Source organism: Calidris pugnax, unplaced genomic scaffold, assembly GCF_001431845.1.
Source record: "Calidris pugnax isolate Ruff unplaced genomic scaffold, ASM143184v1 scaffold3, whole genome shotgun sequence".
Taxonomy (NCBI): Eukaryota; Metazoa; Chordata; class Aves; order Charadriiformes; family Scolopacidae; genus Calidris; species Calidris pugnax.
The window spans coordinates 3,709,133-3,725,989 of NW_015090799.1; the positions used below are offsets into that span (position 1 = coordinate 3,709,133).

The 16,857-nt window shown below is 39.4% G+C and overlaps 1 protein-coding gene across 8 annotated transcripts in view; it reads right to left on the minus strand.

Moving 5' to 3' along the window:
- Positions 1-3,674: 3,674 nt before the first annotated feature.
- The window catches only part of CD44 (CD44 molecule (Indian blood group)), a 51,008-nt gene continuing 37,825 nt past the window's right edge, over positions 3,675-16,857 (minus strand). For 3 of the 8 annotated variants that reach the window (XM_014937167.1, XM_014937170.1, XM_014937172.1), the window contains 5 exons: positions 14,767-14,952; positions 13,697-13,882; positions 11,295-11,417; positions 9,793-9,871; positions 3,675-6,032 (listed from right to left, as the gene is read on the minus strand). In XM_014937167.1, coding sequence (XP_014792653.1) covers positions 5,816-6,032; positions 9,793-9,871; positions 11,295-11,417; positions 13,697-13,882; positions 14,767-14,952 — 791 coding nt within the window. In that variant the 3' untranslated portion in view covers positions 3,675-5,815. The remainder of the gene's footprint in view (positions 6,033-9,792; positions 9,872-11,294; positions 11,418-13,696; positions 13,883-14,766; positions 14,953-16,857) is intronic. The other 5 variants (XM_014937169.1, XM_014937171.1, XM_014937173.1 and 2 more) reach the window with 3 other exon arrangements.

A 16,857-nucleotide genomic window follows, 5' to 3' on the forward strand; every position in this document is an offset into this window, starting at 1 on the left:
CATTCCCTTTTTTTTTAAGGTTTAAAAAAGAATTTTTAAAAGGGTAAATTGGCTAATTTTTTTTTTTTTTTTTTTTTTTTTTTTTTTTTTTTTCGGATTAAGCCAGGGAAAGAAAAAAAAGAGCCATTTTAGTATGTGGTGCCAGAAGCTAAAGCTAGATATACACCAATGACTGCAAGTAAATTTAGATTTGAAGCTAAAACTCTGCTGTTACCAAGCCATTTATACAGTGCGACATGAGACCAGCATATGGGCGTTAAAGCTGACCCCACCCTGACACGATTGCTGAGACAAGGCTTTCCAGGGCCGGGCACAAAATCTGCTCCGGAGAAGAAATGGAAAATGCCTTATCACATCCTCCTCTGCCATGGGTTGCTCTGGGAGTCTGAAGGACTTCAGGACTAAGTCAGCAGATTTGGAACCTTTCTGATACACAGAGCCTCCACCGCCTGTGAGCAGTATGCTGATTTCCCGCTGCCAACCTGCACGTCCCTATGCCTTTGGCATTGCTTACAAGGCAGCCTCTTGCCTCAGCCTTAGCACCAGAAGAAAGCTGCTGGTGAGCTGAAGTCTAACTTAGGTGGGTGTTTCAGAGTGAGACTTTCCCCCAATATTCTTAAAAATGCTTGAGGGTTTTCAAATAGATGAACTTAAATTTATGTCAGATCCTATTTGACTTGAAAAATTCTACTTTACTGTAAATTCACACAGACATTTTTTCTAATGGGAAATAAATTACTTGTAAGAATTTTCTTTTAGTACGAAAAGAAAGCTATATTATGTATTAGTCATGGTGAATCTTCAAAAAAATAATTTTGCACAGCTAGATCGTCTATCTGGGATATTAAAGCTGGCTAAAACTATGTTTATTTCTGAAAACAAAAAATAGCCATCCTCTCATTTGATAGTCTTTGTGAACTTCTTTTGACCAAAAACTATGTAATTTTAATTTTATGTTTGTTTTTTTTTTAAAGAAAACACAAACCTAAAGAAATTCACAGATTTGTGTGGCAGAGAATGTATGAAAATGGGTTTCACTCCCCCACTTGTTCATCCAAAACTCTTTTGCCTGTAGAGTAAGAATTTTTAATAAAACGTTCAAGACTCCTTGAAGCTGTCACTCAGGCAAAGCCTTTCTGACACTTGCTGGAACCATCCAGACAAAACTGAAGGCGGCTGTGTTTGAAGTGTATGTAGAGCTTTCACTGCCTCTGCTTTACTTGCACTTTAACAATAATTAGCACCCTTGAAGTCAGAAGGGCTTCTTTGATGATGGGTTTTCTGCTTCAGTTTCAACTTTTCAAAAAGCTGAGCAGCAGCACTGTTGACCTATGTGAAGGTCGCTGTAATTTGGGTACTTTAAAAACAGGAAGATGAGTAAGAAGAGAAATGTTCTTGAAATCTTGCTGTTGCTAACCTTACTCCAAATGGGTGAGACAGGAAGGACAAAAAGTCTGTGCTGTACAAAAGACACTGTTACTCATCTTTGCTAAATTTGCACTTTGCCTCTCATCTCTTATGGTCATAGCTGCTCACTCTCTGCACGGTGTTGGTGGATGCCACATGCAGCATGGAATAGTAATAATGAGTAATAAGCTACCAGGGGAAAATGATTCAAAATCAGTTTGCAAATGAGGTGCTGAATGTAGAGGGGGACTTGGAGGTGGGGGGTTCACGGGAAAATGCCAATTCTTTTTTCCTTCTCAGAGCTGCAAAACATTCAAGTGACAAAGTCCTGGGGGGTGTTGAAGGGACTTTCGCAGTAGTAGCAAAGAAATTTCACTCCCCTCTTTACTTCCTCTTTCAGCCACTGCATCCTCCCACCCTAATCACACAGGGTTCCCCCCCAGAAAACACCTTTGCACAGTACTCTTTCCGCCTCCCCCCCCCCCTCGGAATGAGGGTTTTGTCACCCAATCCCACACAGCTGGAACTGCACCCCAAGGAACAGCCCGGTGCAGCGCTTTCTCTGCCGCTGTTTTGTCCTTTTCCCCCTCCGCAGAGGAAAACTAGCTGGTACCTGTGGTTACTCCAAAGGGTTTGTATTTGACTAACCATATCTCTTGCAACAAGAGAAGTCAGGACCTTGAATTGTTTAATAAGGCTAAGAAATAATTAGCCTAATATGCTATATAATGGCCTAATATAGCGTAAAATAAACTACTGGCTTACAAAATATCCTGATGTCTGTGTATGCTGAGGCAGAACACAGTTGTCAGAGGATTTAATTTCTTTCCTTCATTTACAGAGAGAATAATTAGGACCAGCCCTAACCAGGATGATATACTGACCTCTGTCCCTGCCCGGCTTTTTTTCTATATGCTAAAGAGACACTTGGCAATTGTCTCCTAATAATATTTCAGGTAACATGCTTCAAACCACTTAGTAGAGAGTCTATTGTTGTTGACAAAAGACATCCCTATCACATGAAAAACATTGTGCAGAAATATAATTTTGGAACCAATGTTATAGAAAGGATTTAAAACACCCATGCAGGTAGACATAATGGCCACATATCCTTTGTCTGTTTTAATCAAACATTCCTTGTAAAATCATCAAGAAAATACAGGTGAAACAATCACCCTGGACTGCCTGATGAAAATTTTACATTCTCCTAAAACATGCAATCTCTCTCTTAAATATGCTTACTGCTTTAGACAGCATTTCCATGAGACAGGTGGTCTGGATTACCTTTATTTAAAACGGTTCAAGAATAAGGAATAATACAAGCTGATCATGGAGTCTGTTCTAGATCCAGCCTGGTCTCCTCAGCATTTTTAGGAGAGCTCTTCATTCTTCCCAGGAACCAAGGGTAGGCCTGGACCCAACTTGTCTGTCAGCACCCGGAGGAAGGGCTGGATCTTGGAGGGTGTTGTGGTCTCCCAAATGCCATTGATTCAGAAGTAGTCATCAAAATCTTTCTGGGTTGATCTTAAATTGGGCCAAGTTGTTTGCTTCTAGAGGGGAGCTGAGTTTATTGCTAAATCCTAGGGTATCTGACGAGCCTATGGGAGGCTCAGAGCAGATGAGATCACACAGCATTCAGCTGAACCTGACTTTCTTTGCAAGCAGAAAAAATGACCCCTGGCTCACCAGTACTAAACACAACTATCCTACTGAATAACGCTGGTCCCACTAATAATGCTTGTCTTGCTTTTTGTCCTCAATGTGGAATCAAGTTTATTTTTAGAAGCTTATTTTACAGTTCAATGTGGTTTTAGCAATACTATTTCTAGTTATAATTTAGAGATGACATTTTCTTTCACTCTGATTAATCTATTAAATAAATACGAAAATATATCAAGAGCTCTATATAAAAAGTACATACACGCAACAGACAAGCCCTCAAATAATAAACCAAGATTAATAAAAATATGCACTATATTACACACATGAAATGGCCATCTAGTTTTGAAAGTATAATGAAACTTAATTGCACATGAATCACACGACATCTAAAAAGAATCAGCATATATAAAATAATGGCATTGCCTCTGTAAAGAGAACTTGAGCATCTCCCTATTTAAAAATACAAAAAGAAGTCAACCAGTGACATTAGATAAATTAGGAAGGAGTTTGTGGATTTCTCCATTAAACATCTGAATAGGAAGATGAATAGCATGCCACAGCCCTTTTCTTTTCTTTTTAAGAAAAATTTAGCCTTCAAAACTTTCTGAAAAAACTGATTGGGACCTATATTCAATTAGGATTTGAAGAGAGGAATAATTTTTCCTCTGGATCTCCATACAAATGAGTACATAACACCAGTTTAAATACAGCCTTTAGCAGATCATTTTGATTTATGACAAACAGAAAAGTTTGCTTGAAAACATTACAGGAATTAAACAAAAATAAATGCACAGAGTCAACAGACTTCCCAACTACAGAGTTCAGTATTAAAATGCATGAAAGGATGGAGGAGTTAGACAATGGACCACAAGTACTGATAGTGTAAACCACCTTGACCCCAGGCTTCAGCTTGTTTAACCACCTTTGGACCACAAGCTGTGTGACTGTTCATATATGAACATGCCAACAGAAAACATCCTACATGTTCTTTAAAATCACACTTTATCTTGGGGCCTTTTGCCCAGGTGTAAATCACCCTTGAGGAGATCTGCCTGCAGATACCAGGGCACTGAGCAATTCAATGAAACACACGGGAAACTGCTGGAGGGCTGTGTCTGAGAAATCCAACCGATAGTCTTGTGCTTTATGTTCCAGTGAAGATCAGTACTAGCTGATGTTAGTATTTAGCCGGCTGAATACTCAACCTCCAAATTGCTTCAAACGGAGAACATAAAATAATATGCTTTACCAAAACACTTTCAATGACAGGTGCTATTGCCATTGAACAGGAACACTTCAACAACCCTGCTACAGTACGTTCCCCACCCCACAACTGACACAGACCACTGGCTGGGATTACCTTGGATTGTTTGCACTTGCATTTTTTTGAGGCAACCTAATTAGAAGTTGTTATTCTCCCTCCATTCCAATACACTTTCTTAAAAATGGCACAGACTACCGGTAGTAAATAGTTTTCTTTCTGAAAATTCATATCAATATAATGCACAGCATCAATATAATGCACAAATATTTTACATAATAGACACTTAAGGACAAAATAAAAGCTTATAAGATTGCAACTGCAGCTACTTTACTGTATTACATGGCTGGGAGAGTTTCCTGTAATTTTCTTTGATCTTTTCGGCAGAATTTAAACTTTTGGTACCAATAAGCAAGCAATGTTTCTTTTGGTAATTTTAAAAAGCAGGAGGAAAAATGTGGATGAAATAGAATTCAGAGGAAGTGAGTGACACCATAGAAAGGCAACTTTTAAAATATCAGCAAACTGGTAACATAATACTTATAGGGAAAATAAGAAAATACTTTGCTCAGCATCTCCGAAGTAAAATGGAGCAGAGGAAGATAGAGACCTATTCTTCAGGAATAAAATACTGACGTCTTCCCTAGTGATCTCCAATTGCTTGATTTGTGTATGTGTGATAGAGCTGGGGTCATTCTGTTTTATTAATTATCCGAACTAACAGACTCATTAAAAACATGCACAAACTATGACCAGTGAACGGGGAAGAGCAATGAACACCTCAAAAACTCAAGGATAACTGTATAGATTGTTAGGATAATAAAGTGAAGAACTTTATTATGTATCAGCTCATGTTTTCATCTCTTTATTCCCCCTGCCAAGAAGACTTGACCACAGACATTTAAAAATAGAGGTAAATAACTTTTTTCCTTCTGGGTTTCCCTCATTGCAGACCAAGCCATAAATCATTAACTGGCAGACTCTTGAATGCACCTACTGCTCCTCCTGGTTGGAAGGCATTTCTGAAGGATTCTGATGTTTTAGACACTGTATAGGAAGCCTTTTTGGATTAAACATGATTTTTGTTCTTGAAATTTATTCTTCACTTACTCTTGTACCATGGCAAGTTTAGTACCTTAAATGCCTGTAAGATGGAGTGACTGGATACTTCTGGAGCTCTGCACAGCCAAGAACCTCCATCTGGGGAACAATTAAGTAAACCTCCTCCTAACACCCAGGACACAGTAAGTGTCCTCTGGGGGGGAACGGGGAACTGAAAACATTCTGCAACTCTTGGGGGCTTACTTCAGAAAGCAAATGTCAATTTTGTAACTGAGACATAATTTTAAAATTATTAAAATGAATAAAACTTGTATTTAATTATGTTCAAAAGACATCAGTAGCACAGTGCCTCTGTGAATTCCCGTCCAAGTTCCACGTGATTTTGATTTCCCCAGCTCTGATCTACTTGGCATCCTGGTATCATTACACTCCACTCTTCATGTCAAGTTCCTGATGATTTTGTGTTTCATTAATGGTCAGGAATTCATCACATGCTCCTGTTTGGTCATTTGACGGTTCTTTATGAACCAAGTGCACCATTTCTTGTGATTTGCTGGCATCTCCATTTAATCCACTTGTTTTCCTGTCCTCCACTGCACCTTTGCCATTGTTAATCACTAGCTTTTTCTTCTGACCACATCTAGAAAGAAATAAAAAGAAAATAAGGACTATAAGTAGCATAAGTAGTATAAATGGATACTAACAGAAATAAGAAAAAAAAATGAAAAGTCAGTATTTAGGAAAAAGTGCCTGGAAATGAAACTTGTGTCTGCCAGTGCAGTCTTATACAATGCTAAGTGTAAAGTTTCTCCATATTGCATATTCTATTTTTGAAAGCATCCTCCATTATATGTATAAAATTTAGCAGGAGCTCAATTACTTGTTTTGTATCTATCTATAGATAGGAATAACATTCATTACTGAAAGCTAGAAAATATTTTCTAATAGAATCATAGAATCATAGAATGGTTTGGGTTGGAAGGGACCTCAAAGATCATCGAGTTCCAACCCCCCTGCCATGGGCAGGGACACCTCCCACCAGACCAGGTTGCTCAAAGCCCTGTCCAACCTGGCCTTGAACACCTCCAGGGATGGGCCATCCACAGCTTCTCTGGGCAACCCGTTCCACTGTCTCAATACCCTCACAGTAAACAATTTCTTCCTAATATCTAGCCTAAATCTCCCCTCTTACAGTTAAAACCATTACCCCTTGTCCTTTCACTACTCTCCCTGGTAAAGAGTCTCTCCCCATCTTTCCTGTAGGCCCCTCTAAGTACTGGAAGGCTGCTATAAGGTCTCCCCAGAGCCTTCTCTTCTCCAGGCTGAACAACCCCATCTTTGTGACCCTCTTATGGACTACCTCCAACAGGCCCATGTCCTTCTTGTGTTGGGGGCCCCAGAGCCGGATGCAGTACTCCAGGTGGGGTTGCACCAGAGTGGAGTAGAGGGGGAGAATCCTCCCTCGCCCCTGCACCGCTGGCCATGCCTATTTTGATTCAGCCCAGGATGTGGCTGGCTTCCTCAGCCGCAAGTGACCACTGATGGCTCATCATCTCTTCAGGGATGCTCTCCAGCCATTCTCCACCCAGCCTGTATTTGTGTGCCTGGAATTGCCCTGACTGAGGTGTAGGACCTTGCACTTGGCCTTGCTGAACTTCATGAGGTTCACATGGGCCCACCTCTCCAGCCTGTCAAAGTCCCTCTGGAGGGCAGCTCTTCCTTTCAGTGTGTCAACCATGCCACTGAGCTTGGTGGCGTTGGCAAACCTGCTGAGGGTGAACTCAATCCCACTGTCCATATCGCTGACAAAGATGGTAAACAGCACTGGTCTCAATACTGACTCCTGAGGAATACCACTTGTCCTGGTCTCCACTGGGACATTGACCCGTTAACACCAACTTTTTGAGTGTGGCCATCCAACTAATGCCTTATCTACCAAGGGGTCTGTCTGTCAAATCCAGGTCTTACCAAGTGTACAAGGATGTTGTGCAGGACAGTGTCAAATGCCTTGTACGCGTCCAGGCAGAGTATGTCAGTTGTTTTTCCTTTATCCACCAATGCTACAGCCATTATTCATCCACCATCTACCCCATTGTAGAAGGCCATGGTATGCCTTTAGTGATGCCATGTTGGCTATCATGAATCACCTCCTTATATTCTATGTGCCTTAGCATAGTTTCCAGGAGGATCTTGCCAGACACAGAGATGAGACTGACCAGCCTATGGTTCCTTGGTTATTTTTTTATTCCTTTTTTAAAAATGGGGGTTATGTTTCCCCTTTTCCAGTCAGTGGGAACTCATGACAACATCAAATTTTAAAAAAAGGAATATATAGCCAAGCAATATTCTATACACTGAGAAGGCCCAATTACTTATTTGAAATGCTTGAATTCTCTGCCATACTGGCATCCTAACTAGAAAGATTAAATCAATTTATTTCTGAATCAGGAAACTCAGGCCTGCACTTCATTAGGCTTTTCCAGACAACCTGAATAAGACTGAAACTGGGGGTGCTAGAGTTAGCATTCATTTAAAAAAAGGTGCACCTGACAGCCTAACACAAATAAAAACACAGATCATTCTTACTTTTTAAATAAATTAATGTTTGAAATGTCCTCAACTTACTGCTCAGCTAACACTGAAATGCACTCTCCTCCTTTCTCAGCATCCAGTTTTCTTATAGCACTGCTGCAGTGTTAGTTTCAGATTAGCTGACATTCACATGCAGTATGTTGACTGCACAGTAACTGTCTCTCTATGGATTTTCAATATATTAGCACTTAACAGAAGAGGTGAAGAAAGAGTTCTTGACTTATTCATGTTATCATTCGAATCCTGCTAAAGTTAAAGAAAAAATTCCATTTGTTTCAAGCATACCAGAGTACGTCCCTCCTTCAAAAAGTTTTCCTTGCAGTGAGTAACACATATTACTAGGGTCTAATCTATGTACTTGCACACATGCATGCACCCACATGCTCCTCCTCTCTTTGCGACTCACTCCCAGCTGCACAGAAGGTCTAAGTAAAAGGTATGTTTTCCATTAGTGGTATAATTTACAGCTCTGAGATTGTTTCATTTCTTGTCAGATACAATCTATAATTAGCCATAGTGGCCCTGTTTGTCTGTTCCTATGGTGACTGAGTGAGAGGGAGGAAACACTGTCAGTCTCTACTTTGAAGTGCGTATCAGAGTAACGCATAAATCAATAAGCCATGCCTTTCAGGCTGTGTAACTCCAGAATCACTTCACAGAAATAAAGTTGTTGTATTTTCTGTCTCACAATATGCTTGATAGCTTTCTTATTTCAACAGTAATAATACTGTCATTGGTATCGCTGGTATTGTGGATACAGTAATAGGGGAAACATATCAAGCGACATGTCACTACTCACTTCAGTAAGACTGTATCAGGTTACTCTGTCAGATGGTTTGGCATCCAGTTTTCACTGGTTTGCCTCATAGAAGCCTGCTGCATGGACTTATCTCATAGAAGCACACAGAAGCATTAAAATGTACTTTCCAGCAACCAGCAGACAGACTAGGAATAGATTTGCTCACTCTTTCCTGAACAAAAATTTCCACATATCAATCTCAACATATAATACAATTGCAACATCCAAGTAGAAAATAGGTACTCCTGTTAAAGGATTCGACTTAAACACTCAAGTAGCAAAAAGCCTTGTAAGACAATTGAGAAGTAACCTGAGAACAGCTCCCAGAAGAAAAGAAAGATTTAAGAACATTACAGCCTATCCTTTAGGCTAGAGTTTTTTCAAATTTCCTGGCTAACTTTGGACACAGATCGCTGCGAATGTCTATTCCTCAGATTCTTCATCTGTAAAGTGGAGTGAATAAAGCTGTTGAGTGCTCTGATAACAGTATTAGAATATATCCCTCTGACTACCAGCTGCCTTTTGTTTGGAAGGAACAAATTAATCCTGTGACAACGATTGTCTAACACAGCCCTTCACACTGTACACAGACAACACTGTCAGTGGTAGAGAATCATACTCAGCTCATCCTGTAGTTGCTACTGTCTATGTCCATCTCAAATACTCTTCATTCGCAGAGAACAGGATTTTCCTATTCAAGAAATAGGACTTGTCTCCTAGGTAGAGAATAATTAATTATCTGTGAGTATATACAGCTAGTTTCCATTTCCAAGTAAAGACCAAATGGTTTATACAGCTACTGACTTCACATGGTTCCATATGAGGGTAAAGACTGATGTGTGACCTGTGCAGGACATGGTGACGTGGGCCCGCACATCCCACGTCACAGAGCTTTGCAGAGGAAGCTCTTTCCTGTGTTATGCTACTCTGCTCTTTCACAAAGCTTTGAAGCCTAACTGAAGAAAATAGCAAGGCAGTGTATTTTGAAGAAGCAGAGGGGCTGCCTTACCTTCGTCGACTGTTAACAGCAATGCAGACTGCAAGAATCAACGCAAGTGCCACAAGTGCAGCAACAATGATCAGCCATTCTGTGGGGAGAGTTGAGGGAAGGGAGGAGAGTGGGTTAACATACATCACACAGCTTTGCTGTTTCACAGAACTGCAAGAACACAAGTTCTTTTATATTCTTTAAACTTTCAGACTTTTTTCCTGGCTTGCATTGATGTTTGTTTTATGAAGTGCTTCTGTGCAAATCAAATAAATTTTCATCATTCTGCTATACACGGGCCAGCTCAGATGAAATACCCCATCTCTATTAGTGCCTATAAGCACTGTACATTGGTGGGCATAGGTGGAGAGGAGTTGTATTTACTCCAAGAGCAAAAGAAAAGGCTTATCAATGATACACCTGCAATTCTTTGCACAAAAGCAGGATGACTTTCAGGTAGAGTGAACTGCTCATGTTTTCATTTAAAATATTACTTTAAGGGATATATTGGGGGCAAACTGGAAAAAAAAAAGGAACTACAAAACTAGACAGGATCCTAAAAGGTCACATCAGTTACATTTCACTCCAGTGAAAAAGGGTCAATAAGATGATGGCTGAGGAATATTCCATTTCTTTTAACATTTTTAATAATGAAGATTTCACAGCCTTCCTAGTAGACTATTCTTTATGCTACACAACCATTGAAGACAGAGATCCTCTCCTAAGAGCTATCTCCTTTATTTTGTTTGTTTGAAACAAATCTCCCTTGTTTAACAAGATTTCTATGCTTCATTTGAAAGAAATTATTTCTTCAAATTAGTTAATTATTACTCTGTGGTGAAAAACTGACAAGCAACCTTTTTTTAGCATACTGTTCTCATATCTCCCTTTGGTTTTCTCTGAAAACGATGAGTTCTTCAAAAGGTGCTTCAAGATTACCTCTCCAAAGCTTTCTTTGTGCTCATCTCCAACTTTTTTCTATATGATTAATGCAATGCCTTGAACTGAACACAGAGCTTCAGCTCTGGACTTGGTAGGCTTAAGTAGGGTGGGATAATTACTTTGTTGCTTTTAAAAATTACTTTACTGCTAATATGTCACTGAATGTATTTGTATTCTTTTGCAATTTTATCATGGTGTTAGCTTCTTTCTAATCCATTTTAATCTGCAAGCCTTATTCTGCAACACTCAGCTTATTATTTTCAGCAAATATTCTTGTGGATATAATATTTTGCATTTATCTTTATTGAATTTTGCCTGATTTAATATCAATTTATAAAGGTTATTTGGATCTTAATCCATTTCTCCAAATGCATTATTTCTCTCATCAGGATATTGCTGGAAAATTATATGAGTGACAATATGCTTCATTTTTCAGATTACTAATGAAAATACTGAATATTACCTGATTCATAACAAACTCTGAACAGCTGTACTTGACCTACATTTTCATCTCTTACTTCAGTTCATATTAATACAACTCTGTGCTTATATTGTTAAAACATATGACTTCAAAAACCTACCTGGTACCTGGGCTGACCTAGGTTGTGAAACTATTGTTGTTGTTGTGGTCTCTCCAGGGAAAGTAGTGGATTCATGATGTCCCTTGTGTGGTCCTTGATTACCATCTATACTGGAGGTAGATCCTGAAGAACAAAACTGTCCATTAGTCCAAATATGCTTAGTGAATATTTAACAGCAAGATACAAAGTCTATGACTTCCACAATTAAAACAACATATTCTAGAAAGTCCTCGCTGAGGTCATTAAAACGTATTTATACTGAGAACTCTTATATAGAGTATAATCATCGTACTCATCTGAACTATGGTTAGTTTTAGCATTTTGAATAACAAAACTCATGCTTTTCCCCTCTTGTCTCTCTCACATGTTTCAGTTTATATCATGCTATACTTCTGTGAACCAAAATGCAATTATAAAATTGCCTGGAAATTTTGTGGAGAAAATGTAAAGACATGTGAATGTTGACAACTTTTTGAAGAGGTTTTTGTCATACAAGTCAAACATGTCTTGTCCCATGGGGAAAAGAGAGTGAGAATAGAAGAGAAAGAGAGAAAAAAAGAACACCACTTTTTTATTTAATCCTAAAATGACCACTATGGAGAAATTTTGAAACTTTTGATTTTGTTCCTACATAGGATAAAACTGCATTTCAAAAACTCTAATGCTTTCATAAAATACAATAATCCTCTGAATGGTTTTTAATTTGAGAGATATGTATAGAGTGGGACTTTAAAAATTCAAAATACTTTTTCCTAATAGAAAAAAATGCTCTGTGTAAACTTAAGGATGGATCCCCTTGTCCTTTTCAATAAGTTGTGTAATTCAGTTCTAAAACAGGATCTTAAATCAAAATGCATGCTTCCAGACTTAAGCATTTGCTATGCTGGCCATACCACTTGAACTTCTACATTTCTGGCCCCACACCATTGCCATATGGGTATCCCAAGTTTAAAATTATCAGCTGACTATAGATATGGTGATTTCATTTGGTACTACTACTTCATTATCACTACAAAAAAGATATGGGAGACCTCTGCCTGTCTGAATTCTTCCAGACTCTAATGGAGCAAATTAAGCACTTACTCTAATCAGCTGTGAAGTTCTATTTCTTTAATACGCATTACAACTCATTTCCAGCCAGCATTTCTGATCTCATTTCCTATTAGCAGCTGGCAAATACAAACCTGAGAAGCATCTTTTTTCCCTCTGTTAAGCTTAGCCAACAAGTCGTTCATGAATCTTCCAGATGTTTTCATTAAGAAACTTGCTGACTGGTGAGTTGTTTTGTGCTATCTCACCACAAAGGACAGAGCGCTCATTCAGCAGCTAAGGGTCCTGACCTAGCCTCCAAGAAACCCAACAAGAGGAACATGCTCACTTGTCTACCCCACATCTCAGCAGATTTTTTCTTAAGGTGCTTTATATCATCCGTGAGAAATGCCAGAGCTTTTCCACCACAAAGTCCCTTAGAAAGACACACAGACATTTATTAAAATTCAGGTGCTTAGAAAACCGCTACGTTCACCCTTCCCCTCCCCCGAGCACTGAGAAGAAGGAGCAGGATTCAGTCATGTCCCCTGCTTCTCTGGCTCTGGGCAGGTGCTTGGAAGTGACAGGGAGGGATCAAAAGCTCATTTCATTTTGATGACATACTAGATTTTTTTAACAGTTATTTTTTAGGTTCCTACAGTGGACTGATTTGTTATTCCATGGACACTTGGAAAACAGGTCAGTCAAATGAATAAACCCTTCAATAAATAAACAATTTATGATGATGGTAGTGTCCGAGTGACTCCCTTGTATTGTGTTTTTAAAAAGCACCAAGAGAAGACAAATGAAAAAAGGAAGACTTCTGGGAATATGGCCTTATGAGCCTTTGCCAGGGTACTGACAATGCAAAGATTTGACACAGATGTTCACCTTGAAAATGACCTTCAAACCAGTTCTTACAGGTTTTATGTGCTCAAAACAGAGACATATTCAACCAACGTAGAGGGAATACAGATGAGGGGAAAAGTGACTGACAGTTAAGTGTCACATAGCTATCACTTGTGCCCAGCAAAAAAGCGCAACATGCTATCACATATGTATGAAGAGAAAGTTTACTTGTTCACTGTAATTACTGTTTTACCACATACAGATAAGAGAATGGAAGAAAAGGTTATTTGCAAAACATTATTTTCAGTCTTTTAGCAAATGTCCTCTGCTTTGCATAGGAAGACATGCCCTTTAACAGTACCTTATAAGCAGGTTATAAACAATAGTAAAACCCCAAAATAAAGTAATAATATGATAGTAATTTACAATTATGGTTAGTACACATGATTTTGGACCATCGCCATCTTCCAAAATAATAACTGACTGACGGATAAATGAAAATACTCATAATTTGTAGTTCTTACTAGTAGGAAGAGGGGTCTGCAATTGGTTAAGATGATCTTCAATGCCTGGGAAAACTCCAGGTATCCAATTGACATCGGAACCATCTGTGGTGTTCACTTGTTCACTCTCACTTCCAGATGGAGTGGTAGGTGCCAGTGGCTCCTTGGTTGCTTTCTCTTGGTTAACATCATCCACGGACTCTGCGACTGCCATGACGACGTCACTATCAGCTTTAAAAGTGAGTGCTCACACCTCCACCCACCCCCCACCCCCCCCCATTATTTCCTTCTTTCCTGTACCACAGCAAGCCAGAAAGCACGTTCATTTTCTTCATTCAAAGCGCAAGAGAGAAGACATGAAGGCCTCCCCTTCTTCCACACTGTCACTGGCTTCTGAAAGACTCTTATGCACCACATACATGTTCACCATGTTGGAAGGGGACATTGACTACATATAAAGATCCCAGTGACAGACGGAGAGGGAAGACCTTCAGAAGAAGAGACCACAGCAGCAACAACCTGATCCTGTAACTCAGGAATGAGCGGCCATACTGCAGCCAGATCTGTGGCAGTCTTGCCTGGCAATCCAGCGGTGGGGAGGAGTAAGGAATTGCAGGCAGAATTTATGGGATGTAATTCCTTTATGATTGCCCTGCACTCACCACTGGGAAAGCACTCCCTTGGTGATGGTGCTGCTGCTGAGTCACAGGAGCAAGCCATCTGATTAACCCACCAGAGTACCTCCACCACAGCAATCACAGTGCCAAAGTATATCAAGCCTGATCCCACAGATGTGCAAAAAAGGAAGATGGGGTTGGGGATTCAGAATCACCAAGGTGCATGTCTTACAGAACAGTCAGGAGGCCATCCAGGAACACGCTTCAGCAAGCACAGAAACCGCCAAGTGTACCGGCAAGGACTACCTTATGGCTTGTCCAGAAGGTAATTCTATCAACAGCAAAAATCTCACCACAGCAAGTCCACACCAAGAATGAAGACCCCCAGGATGAGAAAGATAGTGAAAGGAGTCAATTTCAGAAGAAATAATGTCTCATTTAGCACCAGACATAAGAAATGTGTATGATTCTTACTGGTACCCATCAAAGGAGAGTCATCACCAGCTTCGTTCGTACTAGCTGATGTCCTGTCGAGGACCTCATTCCCAGGGGTGCCTCTGGGATGCGTGATGCCTTCAGTGCCCTGTCCTGGTTCACTATCTGAAGGCAGAGGTGGCTGAGTAGGATCTTCATGGTGAGCACCACCAGGAGAGGCAGCAGCTGATTTATGATTTAATAAATTAATAAATTTAATAAACCATGATGATTTAATCAGCTGGTAATTCCATGTGTGTGCTGCCATACTACTCCCATACCACCACATTCGAGTCTCCTGTTCACTTTAAACCACTGCTACCCTTTTCTCATCACAAAAGGGGAGGAGAAGGGAGACATTCTGTTCTCCAGCACATCATCACTGTTCTCCCGATATATTGATCAGATATTCTCATTGGCTATTCTCATCCACTTTTTTACTTAATTCAAAAGATTTCCAAGGACAGTGGACACAGACAGCAGTCAGGAGAAATCTCTGACTTGTGTCTCATGCTTCAGGATCTCATGCACAGATCCTCAACTTCGGGGACTGTCAAGTGCTGCTACAGTGTGTTTCATGTTATGTCAGTACTGACAGTAAAGATCACTTTCTACAGGCATTGATTCTCCTTTGTTCCTTAAGACTCTCTTGAGTGGTGACAAGTTACAGAAAATGGTTATAATTAGTTGTTCTGTTCATGGTGGTTGTAAGAACTAGGCTTACTCCCATTATCAGCTTCAAATTTTGGGATTACTGAAGGATTTTACCTGTTAAAATTACTTTGTGGTGTGGTGTTTACTGAACCCACCACCCACACTGTTATTCTCTTCCTTATATGGAGGGTAGACTTTATGGTTTTTATTATAATTGGATCATAAAGAAGAAAATGAAATAGGGTTTTCTATTTAATTTCATTGTCATCAGCTTCCCATCTTTGTAACTTAAACTGTCCTGCTTTATCTAAACAGTTGGCTAATGCTGTATAATGACAGGAGCAATGAGACAGAAGAGATACCTTCAGAGGAATACACAGCAACCAAAGAAGAAATTTAACTAGTTGTCACAAATTCAAAAATAAGTTCTGAATACTGTCTGTTTAAGAAAGGATTAAAGTTACCTTTCATCTTATTTCAGGAATAAGTCGTGTGTTTCTTATATCATATTTTCAGAATATTATTTTGATGGTATAAATGCTATGTGTTATACGTGACTGCTCATGGTGTTGTGTCATGACAGTTTTGTAAATTCCTTTCTCTCATCATTCTATGAACCAGAGAGACAAATGTTTCAATAAAATCTGTCAAAAGAACACTCTTTCCCCAGATGAATATTCACAAATTAAGAGCATTACCCTGTTGATGCACAAATATACTTAAGTATGAATTCAACTTCATGCCAAAAACAGTTTGGCAACACCACATAATGTAACTTATGTCATGAGCCAGATGCAATTCAGGCCATCTGAGAGACAGAAATGATGAAATATACATAATTGACATTATTACTAGAACCTGTTGTGGAAGATTTCTTTCATTATTATTCTGTCTGGAAGGAATAATTGTATCCGCTACAGAAGGGTGTGTGGCATAATCCTCTCCTTTGTCCCAGCCTGGATACACCAATGGGTCTTCCTCTAAGTTGTTCTGTTTGGCCCCACGGCTGGAGGCATAGCTGTTATGATGATGGTGAAGCAATTATGAACTCAGTATATTAAGATCTATTTCTTAGATTATTCTGCTCTTTGGTTCTTGTCTCTATGACTGGCCTTTCTCACATGTCTACTACATTTAATGGCAAAAAGACGTAAAGCAGATTTGCTTCTCATTCTGTTTTATGTTTAGAAAAGCTGCCTGCTGTCACCATTAGGACTGACACCTTCCTCAAACTGAGCATATACTTTTCAGAATCAAGATATCTCATTGTTTTTCAAAAGTATTTCCCTGAATCACGCTGTTGACTTTGTATTGGTTGAATATCAAACCAATACACACTGATGCAGAATTAAGAATAGCAAAGGCTAAATAACTCCAAGAATATGACCCATCAGTAAGATTTTAATCACAGAATATCAATTCCCCCCCCCCCCCAAT